The 20218-nt window shown below is 35.8% G+C and overlaps 1 protein-coding gene across 3 annotated transcripts; it reads right to left on the bottom strand.

Annotated features, from left to right (window-relative positions):
• Window positions 1-9819: 9819 nt before the first annotated feature.
• On the bottom strand, window positions 9820-16639 carry LOC104901442 (DExH-box ATP-dependent RNA helicase DExH10). 3 transcript variants are annotated; one of them, XM_057390985.1, is made up of 7 exons: window positions 16429-16639; window positions 12910-13063; window positions 12763-12834; window positions 12567-12683; window positions 12205-12410; window positions 10609-11091; window positions 9820-10235 (listed from the first exon to the last, which is right to left on the bottom strand). In XM_057390985.1, the coding sequence occupies exons 2-6, from the start codon at window positions 12982-12984 to the stop codon at window positions 10818-10820; spliced, it is 744 nt and encodes a 247-aa protein (XP_057246968.1). In that variant the 5' UTR covers window positions 12985-13063; window positions 16429-16639; the 3' UTR covers window positions 9820-10235; window positions 10609-10817. The 3 variants fall into 3 exon arrangements, with proteins under 3 accessions (XP_057246968.1, XP_010687329.1, XP_010687330.1); XM_010689027.4 differs by lacking the exon at window positions 10609-11091 and having other exon boundaries at window positions 16429-16637; XM_010689028.4 differs by lacking the exons at window positions 9820-10235; window positions 10609-11091 and adding an exon at window positions 11302-12088 and having other exon boundaries at window positions 16429-16638.
• Between the last annotated feature and the right edge of the window lie 3579 nt (window positions 16640-20218).

Raw genomic sequence — 20218 nt, 5'->3', positions numbered from 1 at the left:
AGGCTCGTGTTGTATTTGTTCTGGATGTGAGAATATGGTACATGGGCGAAACTGGAATTGTTAAGGAGATTGTTGATGTTGATCCCGAGGCAGAGAAGTATATTGTTCATGCTATGCCAGCCCATATCCAATAGGTAAGTATTGAAAGTCATGAACTTTTCTGTGCTTGTTTTTTATTGTTTTGACTAATATGTAGTGCATTTCTTTTCAGCTTCCTCGGGAAAGCGTTGTCCAGATACTCCGGGTAGTTGACTCTCTAAAGCATTGGATGGCAAAGATCAAGAGAAACCTCTCATGTCCGCGATCTGACACGCACACCCAAGCTGTTTACTATATCGAGTTTTGATTGTATTTCTGTTGTTGAAATCTAATGCATGTGTTATTTTGATGCAGCCTTGTCATCAGGAGGGTGGACCTCGTCTTGAGGCTCGAGTTTCTACTTAGTCTCAGATCTTGACTCAGACTCCTCGAGATTCGACCTTCGAGAGGGCTTAGACGGATCCTCCTTTTACCACCCGATATGATATGGGGAACATGGAGGACCTCACGTTCAACCCGTATTCCTTGACTAGCTCGATGTGGATGCAGCATATGCAAATGCCCCCGATGCAGCCTATGTAGCAGCTGGGATTTAGGTATGACTTGAGAGGCTCCTATAGAGGCTAGATGTGCGACGTCATTATTGAGGAGGTGGAGGAGGAGCCTTCTTCTTCGAGGGATCAGGACCCTCCCACTTCTTAGATTTCTTCTCTTCTTTGTGATTTTGTGTACCCGCGACCTACATTTGTATTTTGATATGTATCTTGTACATTGATATGTGTTGCACATTTCTATCATTGCTATCTTTATTATTATTTTAATCTTTTTGTCGAATCTTATTATGAATGCAAAATAAGACTCTTATGCGATGCAATGCAAACAAAAAATTTGATGCGACTCATCAACACCTAAAATGCAATGCAAATGACTTATGTCAACACACTGATTTATGCTTTTAAGAAGAAAAAAACATGGCACGTGAGATGCACACGGGTCAGGAACACATATGCTGGAGAAGTAGAAAATGTGTATAACGCATTAAAACTTGGAATTCCGACACACTAAAGAAGTATCACATTTGATCCAGATAATTATAAAATAATGCTAGCATTCTGTAACCACAAAAAGTGCCACAACACAAAAAGAGATTTAGAAATGTATACATGTACCTTGGTAGTTCGCAAGCAAAAATCATATAATACAATTTCTACTTGCTCCCTATACTCGTCTTTGTTTCTCTGTCTTACTTAAGTCATTCACTTTGAGGTATCTTTTACCACTAGTTAGCCTAGTGATCTAAAGGTGACATTAACTTAGATAAAATTGAAGAGAACAATAAACGACCAAAATCAAGCTAAAAGAATGAGTCACCCCAAAATGGGATAATCATTCTTATGACACGCATTGCTTTCTCAAGGAACCTGGCCAAAATGCAATAAACCTAATGACAGATAGATTACTAATGTGTTCATTATATATCGATTATTTACTCCAATCCTCTTAGTTTTGATAGTCGATTTGAGCTCTTTTGAGCTCGTTTCTTGTGTGATTTGATGTATTTGGAGTTGTTTTCATGTGTTACATGTTTTGGTGCAGATTAGGCATTTAGTGCCCTTATTTAAGTTGTAAAACATGAATCCAACGGTCACATGAGGTCCAAGGAATATCTGGAAAATTGCACACACAAAAAAAGACAACACACTCGCCCGGTCGACCAGACGGTTTGGCCCGATCGGGCGAGCCACGAAAGAAGAACTGGGAGCATGTTCAATTCGCCCGGCTAACCGGGCGATCAAAAGGCAAAAAGTGCTTACGCGCCCGACCGGGCGGATTTCCCCTTTTGTCGTAAAATGAGAATCACCGTCGCCCGACCGGGTGGATTTCGCCCAGTCGACTGGGCGGTTTTTCGGGACGGTTAAATTTTCTTTTTTTATCCGATTTTCTAAAAAGTATAAATAGGTTTTTAGTATTTTAGATTAGAGCATCTTAATTTTTGCGTTTTTTTAGGATTAAACACTTAGTTTTCTCTCTCTAGCTTTGTATTAACTCTTGATTTTGAAGATTATAGAGATCGTTGATTCCGTTTTCATTATTCTTCAATCAATTACTATTCATGTTTACTCTGTTTAATTTAATGAATTTTTCTACTTGCATTATGTTTATTGAGTTTATTATTATTATCATGAGTGAGTAGTCTTTTTCTAGGGCTTAGAGAGGGAAGTCATGTTTATACCTTTTTTATTGTGGTTGTAAGTTCCTCGATATTTGGATTGAATTAGAATAGTTCCTTTTGATGTGTTATGCTTGTTTGATTCATGTAATTGCGCAAATCATGAGTTAGGTTTAGCTAATAGGAGTTAGAATTGAAAGATCATATTCATTAGAGGCTTGTTACAATAGGTAGGTTTGATTATGTTGAGCGACCGTACGGGCATATGTTAATCTAAGAGTTGCTAATGCCCGACCATAGGATTACGAAATACTCTAATTATTTGAACCTCAATCTAAGTATTGTTGAACTATATTGTAGTGATTAAATTGGTATAAGCATGGTGGATTGATCGATTGCTTTAGATTTTTAATTATTTGATAAACTTTCATCTTTTTGTGTTCTAGTTTAGTTATTAATTCTTCAATCAATTTTCTCTCTTGAAGTAGTTAAATAATTGAGTATAAATCTATAGAACTTTTCTCCCTGCGGATCGACCCGTATTTGCTAGTTTCTACTAAACAAACACCGTGCACTTGCGGTATGTATTTTAAAACCCATCAATTACATATCTGGTTAGCCAAATAGTAATATTCTCTCGTAAGGGAAACATTATGGTCCCGTAAAGGAAGCCGACCAGAGATAAGAACACCTTAGTAAAGGGTATCTTACTTTCAAATGAAAGGTCAACCAAGTAGTAATAGCCTTAGTAAAGGAACCATTGCTACATGACAAACACTTCTTCCTCAAGGAAGTCGTCCAAGGAATGGTAAGCTCATAAACAACAATCATCTTTCACAAGGTTGGCAAGTGTATATATATCCAAGCTCGTCCAAGATGAGAGTCATACAAATGTTCGGCTTAGAATGGCCACTCTCCTTCTTGGAACGCGACTCATCCGGAATAGTGGGACGAGCTCAGTACCAAGCCATAGAACTTCTAAGACACTCAATCAGGACGTGTTCTTTTAACACTTGGACATATATATTTGTTCAAAGAATTCATTGATCGTCCATAATTTAGGACGAGCTATATTTAAACTTGGGCATGTTTGTGTAAATTTCAAGGATCGTCCAAATTATAAGACGAGTTTCTTTGAACTTTGACTTGATTGATTAAAGGTTCAGTGATCGTCCCTAATTTAGGACGAGCTATATTTGAAGTTGGGCGTATTTGTCTAAAGTTAAATGATCGTCCAAATTATAAGACTAACATTCTTTTGAACTTTGACTTGAATGATCAAAGGTTTAGTAATGGTCCACATTATAGGACGAGTTTATTTGTGTACTTAGCACCTTTGCTAAAGTGACTGTCCATAATTTCAATAATTGTTTTATGGTTAGTCAAAAGGTGTAACACCCCGATAATTCTCTCTTTTCATAAATACTTTTATAATATACAAGTAGAGAATTACCCAAGTATTATCGCCCGTGTGATAACGTATCGGCTTATTCATAATTTTGCAGCGGAAAATATATAACTAAACTTTAACCTTTTATTATAAATAAATAAACAACCAAGTATTTAAAATTCAACAATCTAAATGAGTCTTATTCAAACCAACTTAATAATGTATATTCCCAATAATGCAGAAATAAAAATAAACTAGTTACACATTCTATCCATTCCAGATTCCCAATGATGCATATCTGCGAACCTGTAATGTCAATGCTTTACTGAATCTGCTCACCAAAATGGATCATCAAAGGATCAATAAGGCAAAGCCATGATCACACACACAAACAAAGCAGGTAATCAGCAAAACTGAGTACTGCATACTAAAACATAAGCATTCCTAACATGATACTAATAAACAACATGCAGGGATAAATAATAATATAATCATATAACATTCTATAGACAACTTTTACATAACTAACTCTAAACATCATTTTATTACTAAAATGAAATAGTTATTGGACCTGAGTTGTCCTACCACCAATGCCTGCATCAAGAAGACGAAATACCGGAGCTACCACGTATTGCAGAATGACCTACGATATCGAGCAACCTTTAAAAATAATAATAGGGATGGCGATCAATCCATCTTCCAGAAAAAGTCTTGGGCTACCACCATGTACCCCAACTCCCAATGTCCAACTCTAAACGTGCACAAGTCTAAAGTCTACAACTATTCTCGTCACACTTTACATTAATTACCAATTATTACTTGTTATGACATACATACAAGCAAACACAGAAATAATAATCAAATAGTCACAACTGAACTTCTTTAATTTTATCTTAGGATTTAATAAGTGATCACAACTTACAACCCAAGATTATTTTCCTTTAATCCAATCCATCATTATTTGTTGAACCTAGCCAACAATCCAACTTACCTTTACAAAGGCATAATTTATCAACTTAACAAATAAGGCCCACAGTCCTCATAAGATCGTGAAAATAATACTTATCAGGGAATATATGAATAAAATGATTCAATCTCTATAACATATATTAAATCTTCATGCGAATTAATAAATAAAAATCCCCTTTTCATGCTTGCATCAAATATTCCATACAAGCATACAATCTTGTATTCATAACGAATCTCAAATCAGATGCTTGCACATAGGCATAAATCATGTAAAAATCAAATACTAGAAATCATATATGAACATATAGACTTCCTATACATGATACTAAAATTTCCATCCCCTTAAATCATGATACTAACCACATAGCACGCAAGTATGTACGTACCTTGTGTAAACTAGTCGGCATGCCACTTTTAACTTCTTAAAAGCCTCCTAGAGAATATTCTCCGCCTAGAAATCAATATAAACTAAAATCAATACTCTCAAAAAAAAAATACAGCAACTCTAAAATATTTAAAATCCCCTTTAAATATATTCAAAATCTGATTTTAATGTCAAAACTTGAATTACTTATAATTCCTAGCATAGTACTCCCATACTAGTAATTAAAATTCTTAAAACTCCATAAATAAAATCCTTTCTGAAATTCCAGCAACTTTAAAAATCATAAAACCTTCTTTAAACATGTATAAACATGTTTAAAATCATAATCTAAATCAATCTCATAGTATCTAACATGCTACTATGGTTTTCTAGTAATTAAAACCCTAAAAATCCTACTTTAGTGATTAAAACTACAATCTAACCATAATAAACAAATCTGAATTTTTATTCTTATAATATATAATAAATCTGAATCAAGATTATTTATTAAAATAGTAAATTGAAACCAATAATCATGATTAACATTAAAAGAAAGCATAAAAACATAGTCTTTAATGGAATCTTTGGGGAAGAAGAAAAGAAAACAACCAACAAGAGGAAGACAAAGAAGGCGCCGGAAGTGGAGGACCACGACAGCAGCACAGCGACGCAAATCTCGGTGGTTTTGGAAGGCTTGTGACGTTTCTTGTTGAAGAAGAAATGTTACTTAACGAAGAAGAAAGAAAGAACTTGAAAGAGAGAGAAAACCGGTGAGGAGGAAGAGAGAGAAGAATGGCGTGAGATGGGTGAGAGGAGAGAGAAAAATAATTCTTGTATGGGGTAAAATAATTGGGTATTAGGATATTTATAAGGAGCTTCCCTTTTGGGCTCAGGAAAAAGAGTTTGGGCTCAATTAAACCTGATGATGAATAAGATAAATAATTTAGAACTTTAATCATCAATATGACTCATTTTCCTTATTCATTTAGAATTTTGAGTTCCTCAAGTCCATTAGACTTCTTTTTCAATATAAATTAGTATTTAAAACTTTTATCAAAGCATCCTTAATTAAAATATTTTTAACTTTCTTAAATCCTCAAAATAATTTCATTTGAATTTTAAAAATAGTCAACCTTTTTAAATAGTCAAATCATTTTAAGACTAGATTATGTTTAAATATAAATATATAAATACTAAAATATATTTATAAAATCCTTTAACATTATGGGGGATTTCAGTCTACGTACCCCCCTTAAAAGAAGTTTCGTCCCGAAACTTGACACGAAAACTCACATACTTTCAAAAGTTTGAACTCATATTTTTCAAAAGTTCAAAAACATTGTGCCACTTGTGCACACTTTTGCTAGCTTAAAACACTTGTTTTACTTATGAACAGGTTTCATATGCGAATAATCTACTTCTTTTGCACGAAAATGTGCCAATTGCCCAACATAGGCATACATATGCATAAAAATCTCATAAAAATAAACAAAAAACGCGAAATTTATCGCATTCTATCCCCCCTAAAGAAAACGAGTTACGCGCTCGTAACTCACCTCAATGAATAATTCTGGATACTTCTTTCTCATATCATCTTCGGCTTCCTATGTTGCCTCTTGAGACTCGTGGTTAGACCAAAGGACTGTCACGATGTGGACATCCTGATTGCGTGTACTACGGACTTTCTTGTCGAGAATCTTGGCATGTCTTTCCTCATATGTGAGGCTACTATCGATCTGAACTTGTTCAGGCTCTAGGACATGACGCTCATCAAGGATGTAACGCTTAAGTTTGGGAAATATGGAATACATCATGCATCTTCTCAAACTCCATAGGCAATGCCAATCTATAGGCTACTTTCCCGATGCACTCCAAAATCTCATATGGGCCTACATACTTAGCACTTAGCTTGCCCTTTTTCCCAAATCTCATGACGCCCTTAGTGGGTTATACTTTCAAGAACACCTTATCACCTATGGCGAACTCATCCTCTCGACGTTTCTAGTTAGCATAACTTTTCTGCCTATCTTGTGCAGCTTGAATTCTAGCCTGAATTAGTCTGACATTCTTAACGGTTTCCTCAATAAATTCTATCCCCAAGACTATATTTTCGCTAAAGCCATTCCAGCAAATGGGACTCCTACATTTCCCTCCATATAACGCCTCAAAAGGTCCCATCTTTGTGCTCGCATGATAACTATTGTTGTAGGAAAACTCAATCAGATCTAATTGGTCCTCCCAAGTACCTTGAAAGTCAATCGCACATACTCTCAACATGTCCTCCATAGTTTGGTCAGTCCTCTCAGTCTGACCATCTGTCGCAGGGTGAAAGGCAGTATTCATTTTCAACGTTGTCCTAAGATTTAATTGCACCTTTTTCCAAAATTTCGAAAGAAACCTAGAGTCACAGTCAGAATGATATCCTTTGGAACTCCGTGTAGTCTCACCACATGCTTAATGTAAGTCTTAGCGAGCTCATGTCTCCTTAATAGGTATGGACACAACGAATTTAATCAATCTATCCACGATAACCCAAATGGTGACATTTCTATTCCTTGTCCTAGGTAAGGCAGTCATAAAGTCCATAGAAATAGAATCCCACTTCCATCCAGGAATCTCTAAAGGTTGGACATTCCCCATAGGTCGCTTATGGTTTATCTTCACCTTATGACAGGTTAGGCACTTAGACACATACTCAGCTACCTCTCACTTCATATTTGGCCACCAATAGATAACCTTAAGGTCTTTATACAATTTATCACCTCCAGGATGCATAGAATATGGAGTATTATGCCCCCTCATATATAAGGCGTCTCTTAAAGTCATTACACTTCTGTGGTACACACCACCTCCCTTTAAACCTTAGACTCCCATTATCATGAATTTTAAAATCAGCTTCTTTACCTTGCTTCATTTTCTCCTTGATCTTATCTAGGTGCTCATCCCCAACTTGACCCTCTATGATCTTATCGAAAACTGACAAACCCAAAGAAAGGGTACTAAGCCTCGCCTCACTATCCCCAGGTTATAAAACTTCCAAGCTCAACCTTTGCATATCTCTACACAACTCCTCAGGGACTATCAAGGCACTCAAACTATGACTCGATTTTCTACTCAAGGCATCAACAACCACATTGGCTTTCCCTTCATGATACTGTATGTCTATATCATAATCCTTAATCAACTCTAGCCATCTTCTTTGCCTCAGATTTAGGTCTTTTTGGATGAAAATGTGCTTCAAGCTCTTATGGTCTGTGAATATCTTACAAGTTGCTCCATATAGGTAATGTCTCCAAATTTTCAGTGCAAACATTATGGCAGCTAACTCTAGATCATGGGTAGGGTAATTAGCCTCATAAGGTTTCAATTGACGCGACGCATACGCTATTACCTTCCCATTCTGCTGTAATACACATCCTAGACCATTCTTCGAAACACTATATACCTCAAATCCCTCATTCCCATCAGGCAGGGTTAAAATAGGTGTAGAGGTTAAACGCTCCTTCAAAATCTGAAAGGCTTCTTCACACTTTTCACTCCACTTAAATTTGGACTCCTTTTTCATCAAGTTTGTCATAGGTCTTGCTATCTTCGATAAATCTCTCACAAATCTTCTATAATGGCCAGCTAGATCTAAGAAACTTCTTATATCTGACACGCTCTTTGGAGTTGGCCACTCACTCACAGCTTGAATCTTAGCAGGATCTACTGAGACTCCTTCCTTAGACACATAGTGACCCAAAAACGCTACTTTCTCCAAACGAAACTCACACTTAGAGAACTTGGCATATAATTGGTTTTCCTTAATGTCTCCAAAATAATCCTCAAATGCTCATCATGATCAGCTTCATTCCTCGAATATATTAGGATGTCATCAATGAAAACCACCACAAACTTATCTAGGAACTCATGAAAGATCCTATTCATTAAATCCATAAATATAGCAGGAGCATTGGTTAACCCAAATGGCATTACAGTGAACTCATAGTGGCCATAACGTGTTCTAAAGGCAGTCTTAGGTACATTCTTATCGGCTACCCTCAATTGGTGATATCCTGAACGTAAGTCGATCTTTGAGAACACATTCACTCCATTCAATTGGTCGAATAAGTCATCTATTCTAGGCAAGGGATATTTGTTTTTGATGGTTACATTATTCAACTCCATATAATCAATACATAGCCTCATACTACCATCCTTTTTCTTCACAAATAACACAGGAGCTCTCTAAGGTGATGCACTAGGCCTAAAATAACCTTTATCTAATATCTCTTGCAATTGCATCCTCAACTCACTTATATCAGGTTGTGCCATTATATAGGGTGCCTTAGATGTAGGTGCAGTTCCAGGAACTAAGTCTATGGTGAACTCAACAGCTCTAGCAGGTGGCGTACCTGAAATCTTACTAGTGAAAAATACCTCAAATGCTCCGGTTAAAAAGCCCACAAATGCTCCGTATTTCACGCGTAGCAGACGTCATGCGAGCATTTGACCATTTTACAAATGCTCCGGTTGACACCGGAGCATTTGGTGCCTCAAATGCTCCGGTTGTTTTTGAAAACCGGAGCATATGACTATCAAATGCTCCGGTTATTAAGGGAAAACCGGAGCATTTGTAGTGCAAATGCTCCGGTTTTCCTTAAACAACCGGAGCATTTGCCGATTATATATTTTTTTTTTAAAAAAAGTAGGGCTTACTGATGTTGTACAGCAACAGCAAGCATCAAGCTATACAGCAGCCAGCACGTTTGAAAGACATTGCCAGTTGCAGCAGATTGTGCAAAAACCAGAACACTTCTTGGATTGCAACTTAATTTATAATAGCGTTCCAGAAAGCATGTGTTCACACATGCACAAGCACTCTAGCGACAAGTTAGGAGTATCAAATAGCTAAAAAACAAAACAATATTCCATTTGAAACCTACCCTTGGTCAAAACTGAGATTACAATTAAAAGGTATGGAGAATCTGCTTATTCATAACTCTTTAATGGCTTCCTAAATTTTGTAAACACAAATATCTTACATTTATACAACGGACTACAATTTGAAGGCTTGTATAATTTGACAGATGAAGCAACCATCGCAGCTACAAGTAAAGGGAGTTGGCAAACATAATAAACATGTTCTCTAGATTGGCCTCTCCCACTGCACTAGCAGCAGCTTTCGTTACACAAGTAACAATGAAAATCACCATAACAATCAGCTGAAATTGAGGTTAGAACTTGCAGCTTCTCTCATGGCTACAGTGTGGATTGTTCATGCCACATCATTTCTCTCCAACCTTGATCTCCTCTCATCAAACCTGGGGCATAGAAATCATTAGTGTGTGTGCACATGCAAAAAATGCACAAAGAAGTAATAAGGAATGCGAAAAACAAGACAGGGTCACCAGTCAACGGTTGTGCTTGTTCATCTCTAGGCATATTTGCATACACATATTCTCAATCAAGCATCAACATAAGTGCAGAGTGTGAATGGGTTTGAATATAACTTCTAATTAGTCTTTTAGTCAGGTAGGTATTCACATGGCTTCAAGCAAAAGAAATTTGTTATGGCCTCAGCTCGGTGACAGCAATCCATTGTTCACTAATTCTAACAAACAAAATCTAATACTCTTAAGTTCCTCGAAAAAAGAAGTGGATACTTTTGGAGTGTATTGGTTCAAGAAATGTAACCTGATGCTTTGAAACTATTTAGTTGCATCTTGATCAAGGGGCCAAAGAGGCAAGTGCTGAAACTTGCATATGACTTTGGTCATGCCAGTCACCAGCTAATACCCACTAATCTTTTCAGTGCAATCAATTCTCATCATATCTCTAACTCGTCTTGATCCTTCCCAGTCGCCCGAAGTAGCAAATATTCCAGACAATTGGACATAAGCACTTCAATTTTCAGGATCAAGATGAATCATTAGCTCTGCGACCTTCTTACACAGATTCTTATTTCCATGGGCCACACACCCTCTTAGCACGGAAGACAGCATACTAGCATCTGCTTTGAATGGCATTTGCGTAATAAGAGCCATTGCTTCCTCAAGGCAACCAGCTCGAGCCAAAAGATCAATCATGCATGTGTAGTGTTCATATCCTGGCTCTATATTATAATCAGATTTCATCAAATAAACCCACTTTCTGGCCTCCACAATCAGTCCACTATGACTGCAAGCATGTATCACAAGAAATGAACGAAAAACCAGATGGTTCCACCACATGATTCAAATAAGGGAAAACTTGTAATCTAAAGCTTATAATTCTCACTACAAGAAGTTTTTGGATTAACACAAACATTCAATGATGTGTATACTAACAAAAGTAGAGTTTGCTATGTCAGACAGGTCAATTCAACCTCAGCCACTTTTAATACGTCCCAAGACATCCAAAACCTAATCTCCTCATTATCACCAATCTGGGTTCTGAACTTCACTTGATTTTTCCTCTCATGGTCTCTTATTATCATTTTCATGATTAGGCTATGATACGCTTACAAAATCCATCCAACACTCAAACATGCAAAATGGGTAGTTAAATTCAGAACAAGATCACATGCACAGACTTCCACATTATTGCGCCACAAAAAAAGAACAATCACAGTGAATTCAAATCCTATCCCATTCTAAGACCAGCCACATGAAGTACGTCAAGGAATAAGCAGCGGCAGTAAAGAATTAGTGAAGTATCTAACCCACAAGGCAATTAATGCTAACAATACAAAAATGACCATTCTGGCAACCCTAGATTGTAACCTCTTTACTTTTGTTTGAGGAGTTTCCAGTTTCTCTATAGTCCCACATTTGGAAAGATCTTTGTAACTTTTGCAAAGTTTAAAGTACAGACTACAGAGATATATTAGACTCCTTATATACTTCTTATCAACTGTAAATAGAAAGCAATACCATACAAGTTCATAAATAAAAAATACATGATATAACAAAAAATATCTACATCCTCGGCAAATAAAAAATTAGATGATTCAACTTAATAAGCAGCCAAGACACAACTTAACAGGATTAAGCTTCGGGAGGCCTTGAGGAAACCGTCTTTCTAATTACTGTACAGCTAGAAGTATGCTTTGTCTTGCCTCAACAGGCCGAAGGTCTGGGGGTATAGAAATCCGGAGCTTACTAAGAGCAGCTATTAAGGGCAACTGCACAGGAACCTAAAGCATATACAAAATCGATTAACCTCCTAATTTACAAATAACTTCTCTAGAACAATACCTGTGAATCAAGATACTGACTGCGTGACTGTTAGCACCAGACTGAACTAACTTACCACATGCATTTCACCCTTCTCCCCAGGACGAGGGGGCATGGTTTAGGCCTTGAACCATTCTCACTTGTACCAGGGGAGCAATGAGGCAGAGTATCAACTATATAGCCTCCACCACGTGGCACAGTTCCTGATGTGGCAGGAGGCTTTTTCACCACATTGACCACAACTCCCCAGCCCCAGTCAGTTCCTCCCTCACGTATCTTAACCTGAGAATTTTGGATAAATTATAAAATAAGTAAAAAGCCAATCATCACAAAAACCTGCTTGTAAAAGGTACAATATTATGATTCATGATTAGTAAAAAAATATCAAAGATGTTGAAGAATGATTGACAACAAGAACATTAAAATATAGATGATTACCAATCTCCCAGGAAGAAGGTAGTAAAGAACTCTCTCCGGCCTCATAATCTCGGACATCATGTTCTTCTCAAGTAGCACTAAATCAAGTCTTAGCTTATGGTATTCTGCAACATCAGACTACATACACGACTCCCTTAAAAGCAAGATAAAATCTTCATTTTACAAAAGCAAATTTTCTGACCAAACAAAAGATTACCTCTCCAGAAGCATCAAGCATAGCAGCTTCCTGTTCAAGCTTCTCAATCTTTTTCTCAACTTCAGGCAAAGCCTGTGAAAGGAACAAAAATTGATATATGCCTTATCTACAAGCAGACCAAGTAAAAGATCAAGATAGGAGATTAACCTTCTCATACTGGAATTGGTGAAAGGCATTTCTAATAACATGTTCAGCATTAAATTGGCCTTCAGCTCGGCACATTAGATTCAAAAGAGAAAGAGACCAAGAGATAGCAAAGCATGCCACCGAAGAACAGTCCGTAGCCTAAGAAGTCGCCAACCTATTAATCAGCAAGTTTCATATCAGATTGTTTATGGGAATGATGTTGTTCTAGATTCTAGAAAAAGTATCCCGAAAAATTGATATAGTTATGTTGAAGATTCGTTGTGAAAGTTTACTGCTAGGCTACAATTCAACAAATATAATTTCACAAATGCCGCACTTATAGTAGTTAATCAAAAATTACATAAAACATAAAAAACCAACGGTGCTATGTGCTTCTAAATCTATCACATCCATTTCTTCAAAGAGTTAAATTATATTAGTAGTTTAGTACTAAGCTGTTTCTAAGCTTTAAAGCAAAAAGAGTAAGAAACATGAAACTGTGGCATCATAAGCTACCTTGAATCCTTATACATATCAACCAGTTAATTGCCAATTCCTTTCCTATAATATTCCCAGTCTATGGCTCAGGTCCTACATAGTGCATAATAAAAAAAAAAGGGAAATTCCCACTCTTATACTTCAACTTTTAACAAATCCCAGTGGTATAACTAAGTTTTTTGAATTCCCGAAAACATACCTGAGGTATTGCCATCTGCTCATATGTGACATAATTGGTTAATAACAATTACTGTGTCGGTAAGTGTATTTGTTTTATGTTTAACCTTGGTTAACCACGTAATTTACTTAGACCCTAACAATTATAAAACCGAAATCACCCTTCTTCCTCATTCTTTCATCTCAAATTCTTCAATCTCATCCTTCCTTCTTCTTGCTACTGTTGCTATGTCTCGAAACACACGCTCATCCACTTCAAATGGCAGGTATGAACAGCATGACACCCCTTTTTTTAACAGCATTTAATAACACAATGGGAGGTTGGCTACAGTTTTTCAATGGGTTTATAGAAACCTTAGCAGTAGAGAATCTTCTGTTATACATCTCAGGGATTATCACATAATCATGGAAAATGAACGAATAGAACCGTCTACTAAATAAGAAACGAAAAGTTGAAAAGAATGAAGTTGGCACAGTTCTGCAGAACTAAATACAATTGAATAAGAACCCAAAAAGTTATATAAAGGCCAATGTATTGCAAAAAGCTATAGAAACGCTGCAGTACTACTATACTAGTAGTGTACAAATGGTGAGCTCAAGCAACCACACATATTAAAAATTTTTGGCCTGTGTGATTAAAGAATCTAACCACTTAAGGTTTAATGACGATGAAGTATTGATAATGTTTATCTTCTAGTCCATGAGATTTGACGATGAAGTAAATCGGTAAGCAATTGGGTAACATATGTTGCTGGTGTAAATAAAAAAGTTGGAGTTGTTAAAGGTCACGAAGCACAGTGTCAAATAGAACTGAATGATATCATAAGGTAAATATTGGGTCACGAAGTTAGGATGATTGGTTCATGCACACATATCTAACTCAAATATGATATAGAAGGAATACTGCCTGACATTTAATGTCAGACTTCAGCAATTATACTGAAAAGAAACATTTGAGCAACAACGAGACAATCAAATCAGGGAAAACAAGTAAAATATGTTGGATTGATAAGAATTCAGAGAATACCCGCCAACTATTATCTGAGCATCATTAATTGAACCACTATCTTTATAGATCATTCTTTCCCATTTTCCTAAATACACTTTCAGTTATTGTTTGTCAAGCTTAATGCAGATCATAACCAGAGTTAATTTCAGAAGAAAGGGATGAAAGTAGGGAAATAGCAACCTGAAAATTCTGCTGTTGACGAAAGAGACTATATGGGAACAGAAGTCATTAGCAAATTAGCTGTGCATGAAGTGAACATAAAATGCAAGGTGCTTTCATGCCAGCTTATATGCATGAATGCTAAAGAAATGTACCATTACATATTGCTAGTGGTTGCAAGAGCTTTTCATCAGCATCTACTTTAAGGTACTTGTTCTGATACGGTCTTCCCTTTTTTCCGGAATACAAACAAAATTTCCTATTCTGAAAGTATTTTGGGTGATGCTGCTCCTTGAAACTTGACACTCACTCCGTCTCTACAAGATTGCCCCTATTTTCATTTTGGATTCTCCCTAAAAGATTGCTCCGGTTCTTTTAAGTTAACATGGTCCCAATTCTTTATATGCTTTTCTCCTATCCTACATGCAATAAGACAAATCTACCTACCCGTTCGATATAAGGCTTTAAAAGGTTGAAAGGAGAATGGCAAAAGAAAATCGGAGAGAGGGAGTAGTAGGGATCGATACTGGTATTGCCATTGTTGGATTAATATTAGCTTATCAATGATCACTATATTATGGTCATTCAATTTTTAAAATGTCAAATATTACTCACTATTCTTTTCATGCATTGAAATCGAACTCCTAACAATCTGTCACATAGTTATTTCTTTGGTTTCTTGACTAAAAGAACTTACAGCTTTCAAAGAGAATTTGAACTTATCTATTAAATTTGATGATATATAGTTTATTATCATTTCCATGGACAGGGTTACAGATTGACGACGCAGGGTAAAAGTATCTACAAAATGGGGTGGCGGCAAGTTACTTCTACTGCACAAGGAAAAATGTTGTCAACAATGGAAATGGATATGAACTCATCAGAGTCTCTCAAGGCCAGTTCATCAGCATTTTTCAATAATAATCATGAACACAAACAACTACAATTAATCATGCACTCAAACACCTACAAGTTGACCAGAATCGTAATCTAGATTCACTGAACTTATTTGTGAACTGAACTAAATAAATACTAAAAAAAATTAATCCAAAGCTAACAAAAACCCTATGGTGGTCAATGTTTGGCCTTTGTGATACTTAACTGAAACCCTTCTTGGCTGTGAATATCAGCACTCGAGTTCTATTACAACAATGAATCTTTTTCATATGAATCTTTTTAGGTGACGTGGTCCACAATCTCTCTCTACTTTTTCTCCTACTCCACTTGCAAAATCGCAGAACTACTCACTCAATACAACTCTTGAAAAAGTAATCAAAAGGAAATGTGGCAAACTATAAGGGATGAAGGGAGTGTCATTTTTGTTTCACAGCAAGCATGGCAAACTGATATTCGCTCAAAGTGATATCATCATCAGAATCAAAATTCAGTCAAAGTCCCACAAACTCCAGTAAACCATCGAAAATCAACCTTTTCGAAATCAAACATCAAAATCCCTAATACTTCATAAATTAGATTGATAACTTCACGACCAAAAATCATACAAGTTTATAAAAATCAAGTCACGAAAACTAAAACAGACGCACTAATAGAAAGTCAAATATGGCAAACTGTTATTCGCGAATTAAACAAAATAAATGAAGAATCAATTCGCAAAACCTAAAAAAATGCACTAACATAAAGTCAATGTTACCTTCAGATCTGAGAACAAGGAGAGAGAAAGCAAGAATTAGGGTTACCTTTAGATCTAACGACATCAACGAACTGTTCGTGAGAGAAGGCTTGAAAATTTGGTTCTTTAGCAGCGGCGGCAGGATGCGGCATTCGAAGAAGCAGATCGAGACTGAGTGAAGAGGGGAAGAGAGAGAAAGAGGAGCAGATCGAGATTCGAGAGTGAGTGGAGAGGGAAAGAGAGAGAACAGAGATTAGAGGGGGAATAGTTTTAGACTTTACGTTCCACTTCCAAGTATTAAATTCCTTTCCAAAAAAAAAAATATTAAATTAGTCAAATGCTCGGGTTGTTTTTAAAAACCCGAGCATTTGTGAATTTTTCTTTTCAATTTTCCAAGAACTTGTCAAATACTCGGGTTGTTAAAACAACCCAAGCATATGTAAAGTAGCAAAAGAGGTTTTTTCTACTAGTACACATCCATGAACTCGTCCACAATTGGGACATCCTCAAGTTTTACTTCAACTTCCTTACTCACATCCTGCACACTACAGAAAAATAATTCACAGCCTTTTCTCATCAATTTCCTCACTTGCATAGCAGAGATAGCTCCAAAATTCTTAGGTTTCCCAAAACGTCTATAGGAGGTCAAATTTTCCAAAGGATTTCTCAACACTGCTTTTTGAACCTCACAGTCAATATTAGCCTAGTAAAGACTTAATCAATTCATTCCAAGAATTACATCTCGGTCTCCCAAATTGAATTCTATTAATTCAGAGGAAAAGTCACAGTCTCCTAACTTCAAAGGCAAATTTCTAAACAACTTGGTACACCTTATGATTTCTCCAGTAGGAATATTGATGGACAAGTCAATTTCTTCTTAATCTACTAACCCCAATCGAATTTCCTCAATCAAACCTTGCTCAAATCACTATGCCGTTAACTCCTCGGTGGCTATTACCTCAAGTGCAAATCTAGACAATGCTATGAACTTGCTATAATACTTAGAGATGGTCATGCTCCCCATCCTAAGGTTGATAAACTCTTGGACCTTTAGTTTCCTCATAAAAGCAGGGTAAATGTTTTTCCTCTTAAAGTAGCAATAAAGGATTCCCAATCAAACTCTTTCACAATACTAAGTATAATCTCATTTTCTTTCCACCATAAGTCAGTCTCATCTTTCAGATACAATATAACTTGACCTACTTTCATACTCTCATGACAGTTCACAACTCCAAAAATCTTTTCAAACGCCCTAATCCGACTCTCTAAGAGGATAGGGTTAGCTTACCCCTTAAGGTACGACGGTTTAATCTTAGCTAGTCTCTCAAACATGTCCTAGCTGAATCGGGGCGCTCAACTCTTTCGAGTCCAATTCTCAACCAATTGGCGAATAGCAGAATCTAAGGCATCATTATTGTTTGACACTCTACTTTGTGACAGAAACTTAACGTAACTCTACTTTAGGTTCCAGCATAACTTATATGCTCATCTAAGAAGGCAATATTTAGATCATTAAAGATTGCATCAACAAATAATTTCTCAACTACTTTTAAGTTCAACATGAAATGTTCTCTAATAGTCACATAATTATCCATGTAAAATATATTCACATCAACATGCAAGTAGAAACAAGCAAGCAAGAATATAATCACATAATGTAAATTTACATAATAAAAATATTCCCATCACGTGCCCTGAATATTACTCAATCATATAAATAAATAATGGCTTTTATTCCTCAATCGATAATAAGAACATTTTTCCAATCCAAAATAACCAACTTATTCCTCAAAAATATAAAGATGCTAAAGGAGGAAATTTATACCATTGTAGCTTGACTATTTTCCAACAACTAATCTTAAAGCATAAATAAATACTCTATGGAGTTACATTATCATTCCTATCCTTATAACCTTTATACTTTTATGGAGTAAACATTTCATCTTCAATGTCTCCAGAGCCTTCACTATAATAATAATAATAACCTGAATTCCTAGATCTGGTAGATCTTCGGATCCTTTTGGGTTGATGTTCATTTTCATCCATCTCTAAAACCCTCAAATCGCTCAAATAAGATCTCCAAATAACATTGTTAATTTCCTTTCAGGTTTGCGCTCTAGGACAACCAAACTCGCTCTTTAATTACTTCATATATCGCTAACAGGGATGCCTACTTTTAACACATAATCATAATGTTCTACAGGCTAATGTAACTATAACTTCCAGGCTCATGACATCGAACATTCTCATCATCACTCAATACAATTGGGTTATGATGGCTTCCTACTCTATTAACATGCCTGACAGACATGGTTAGGGATCTACAACAAATAACCCTATTCAATAAATATACTTAGTACACTCCTTGTACGCATTCTCAACAATAATAATAAAGGTTGCCATCAACATCATAGGCATAATAATATAACACTTAGCATGGAAGAAAAATACAAACAGTTAGCAGGGAAGAAAAACTAATCATGAATAGTTAGCAGGGAAGAAAATAACAATCATGCTAAACTAACTATTCAATACAGACATATAATATTTCTATCCTATATGCCCTTCCTATACTACCCATTCTCACAATGCAACAAGTAAAACTTTAAAGGCATGAAAAATGATGCAGACACTCTTTATAAAATAATAATAATTAAGTGTAAAATAAAATTTTGACTAAAAATAAAATTTCGGACTCTAAAACTTATATAATAATATATTCCTATAAGTTTTTCAAAATGAATAAGTACGAGCAATTCTAATAATTTCTTCAAATAACTAGTAAGCTAGTTAGTTAGGCGCCTAAAAGTTTAAAAAATAACCTAAAAGCTCCCATATACCACTTTGTAACACCCCGGTAATTCTCTGTTTTCATAAATATTTTTATAATATACAAGTAGAGAATTACCCAAGTATTATCGCCCGTGTCATAACGTATCGGCTTATTCAGAATTTTGCAGCGGAAAATATCTAACTAAAATTTAACCTTTTATTATAAATAAATAAACAACCAAGTATTTAAAATTCAACAATCTAAATGAGTCTTATTCAAACCAACTTAATAATTTATATTCCCAATAATGCAGAAATAAAAATAAACTAGTTACACATTATCTCCATTCCAAATTTCCAATGATGCATATCTGCGAACCTGTAATGTCAATGCTATACTAAATTTGCTCACCAAAATAGATCATCACAGGATCAATAAGGCAAAGCCATGATCACACACACAAACAAAACACGTAATCAGCAAAGTTGAGTACTACATACTAAAACATAAGTATTCCTCACATGATACTAATGAACAACATGCAGGGATAAATAATGATATAATCATATAACATTCTGCAGACAACTTTTACTGAACTAACTCTAAACATCATTTTATTACTCAAATGGAATAGTTATTGTACCTGAGTTGTCCTACCACCAATGCATTCATCAAGAAGACGAAATACGGGAGCTACCACGTATTGCAGAATGACCTACGATATCGAGGAACCTTTAAAAATAATAATAGGGATGGTGATCAATCCATCTCCCAGAAAAAGCCATGGGCTACTAGCATGTACCCCAACTCCCAATGTCCAACTCTAGACGTGCACAAGTCTAATGTCTACAACTATTCTCGTCACAATTTACGTTAATTACCAATTATTACTTGTTATGACATACAAGCAAACACAGAAATAATAATCAAATAGTCACAACGGAACGTCTTTTATCGTAGGATTTAATAAGTGATCACAACTTACAACCCAAAATTATTTTCCTTTAATCTAATCTATCATATTTGTTGAACCTAGCCAACGATCCAACTTACCTTTACAAAGGCATAATTTATCAACTTTCCA

This window comes from Beta vulgaris, chromosome 8 (genome assembly GCF_026745355.1).
Source record: "Beta vulgaris subsp. vulgaris cultivar EL10 chromosome 8, EL10.2, whole genome shotgun sequence".
NCBI classification, from domain to species: domain Eukaryota; kingdom Viridiplantae; phylum Streptophyta; class Magnoliopsida; order Caryophyllales; family Amaranthaceae; genus Beta; species Beta vulgaris.
This window is presented reverse-complemented; position numbering and strand designations above follow the sequence as displayed.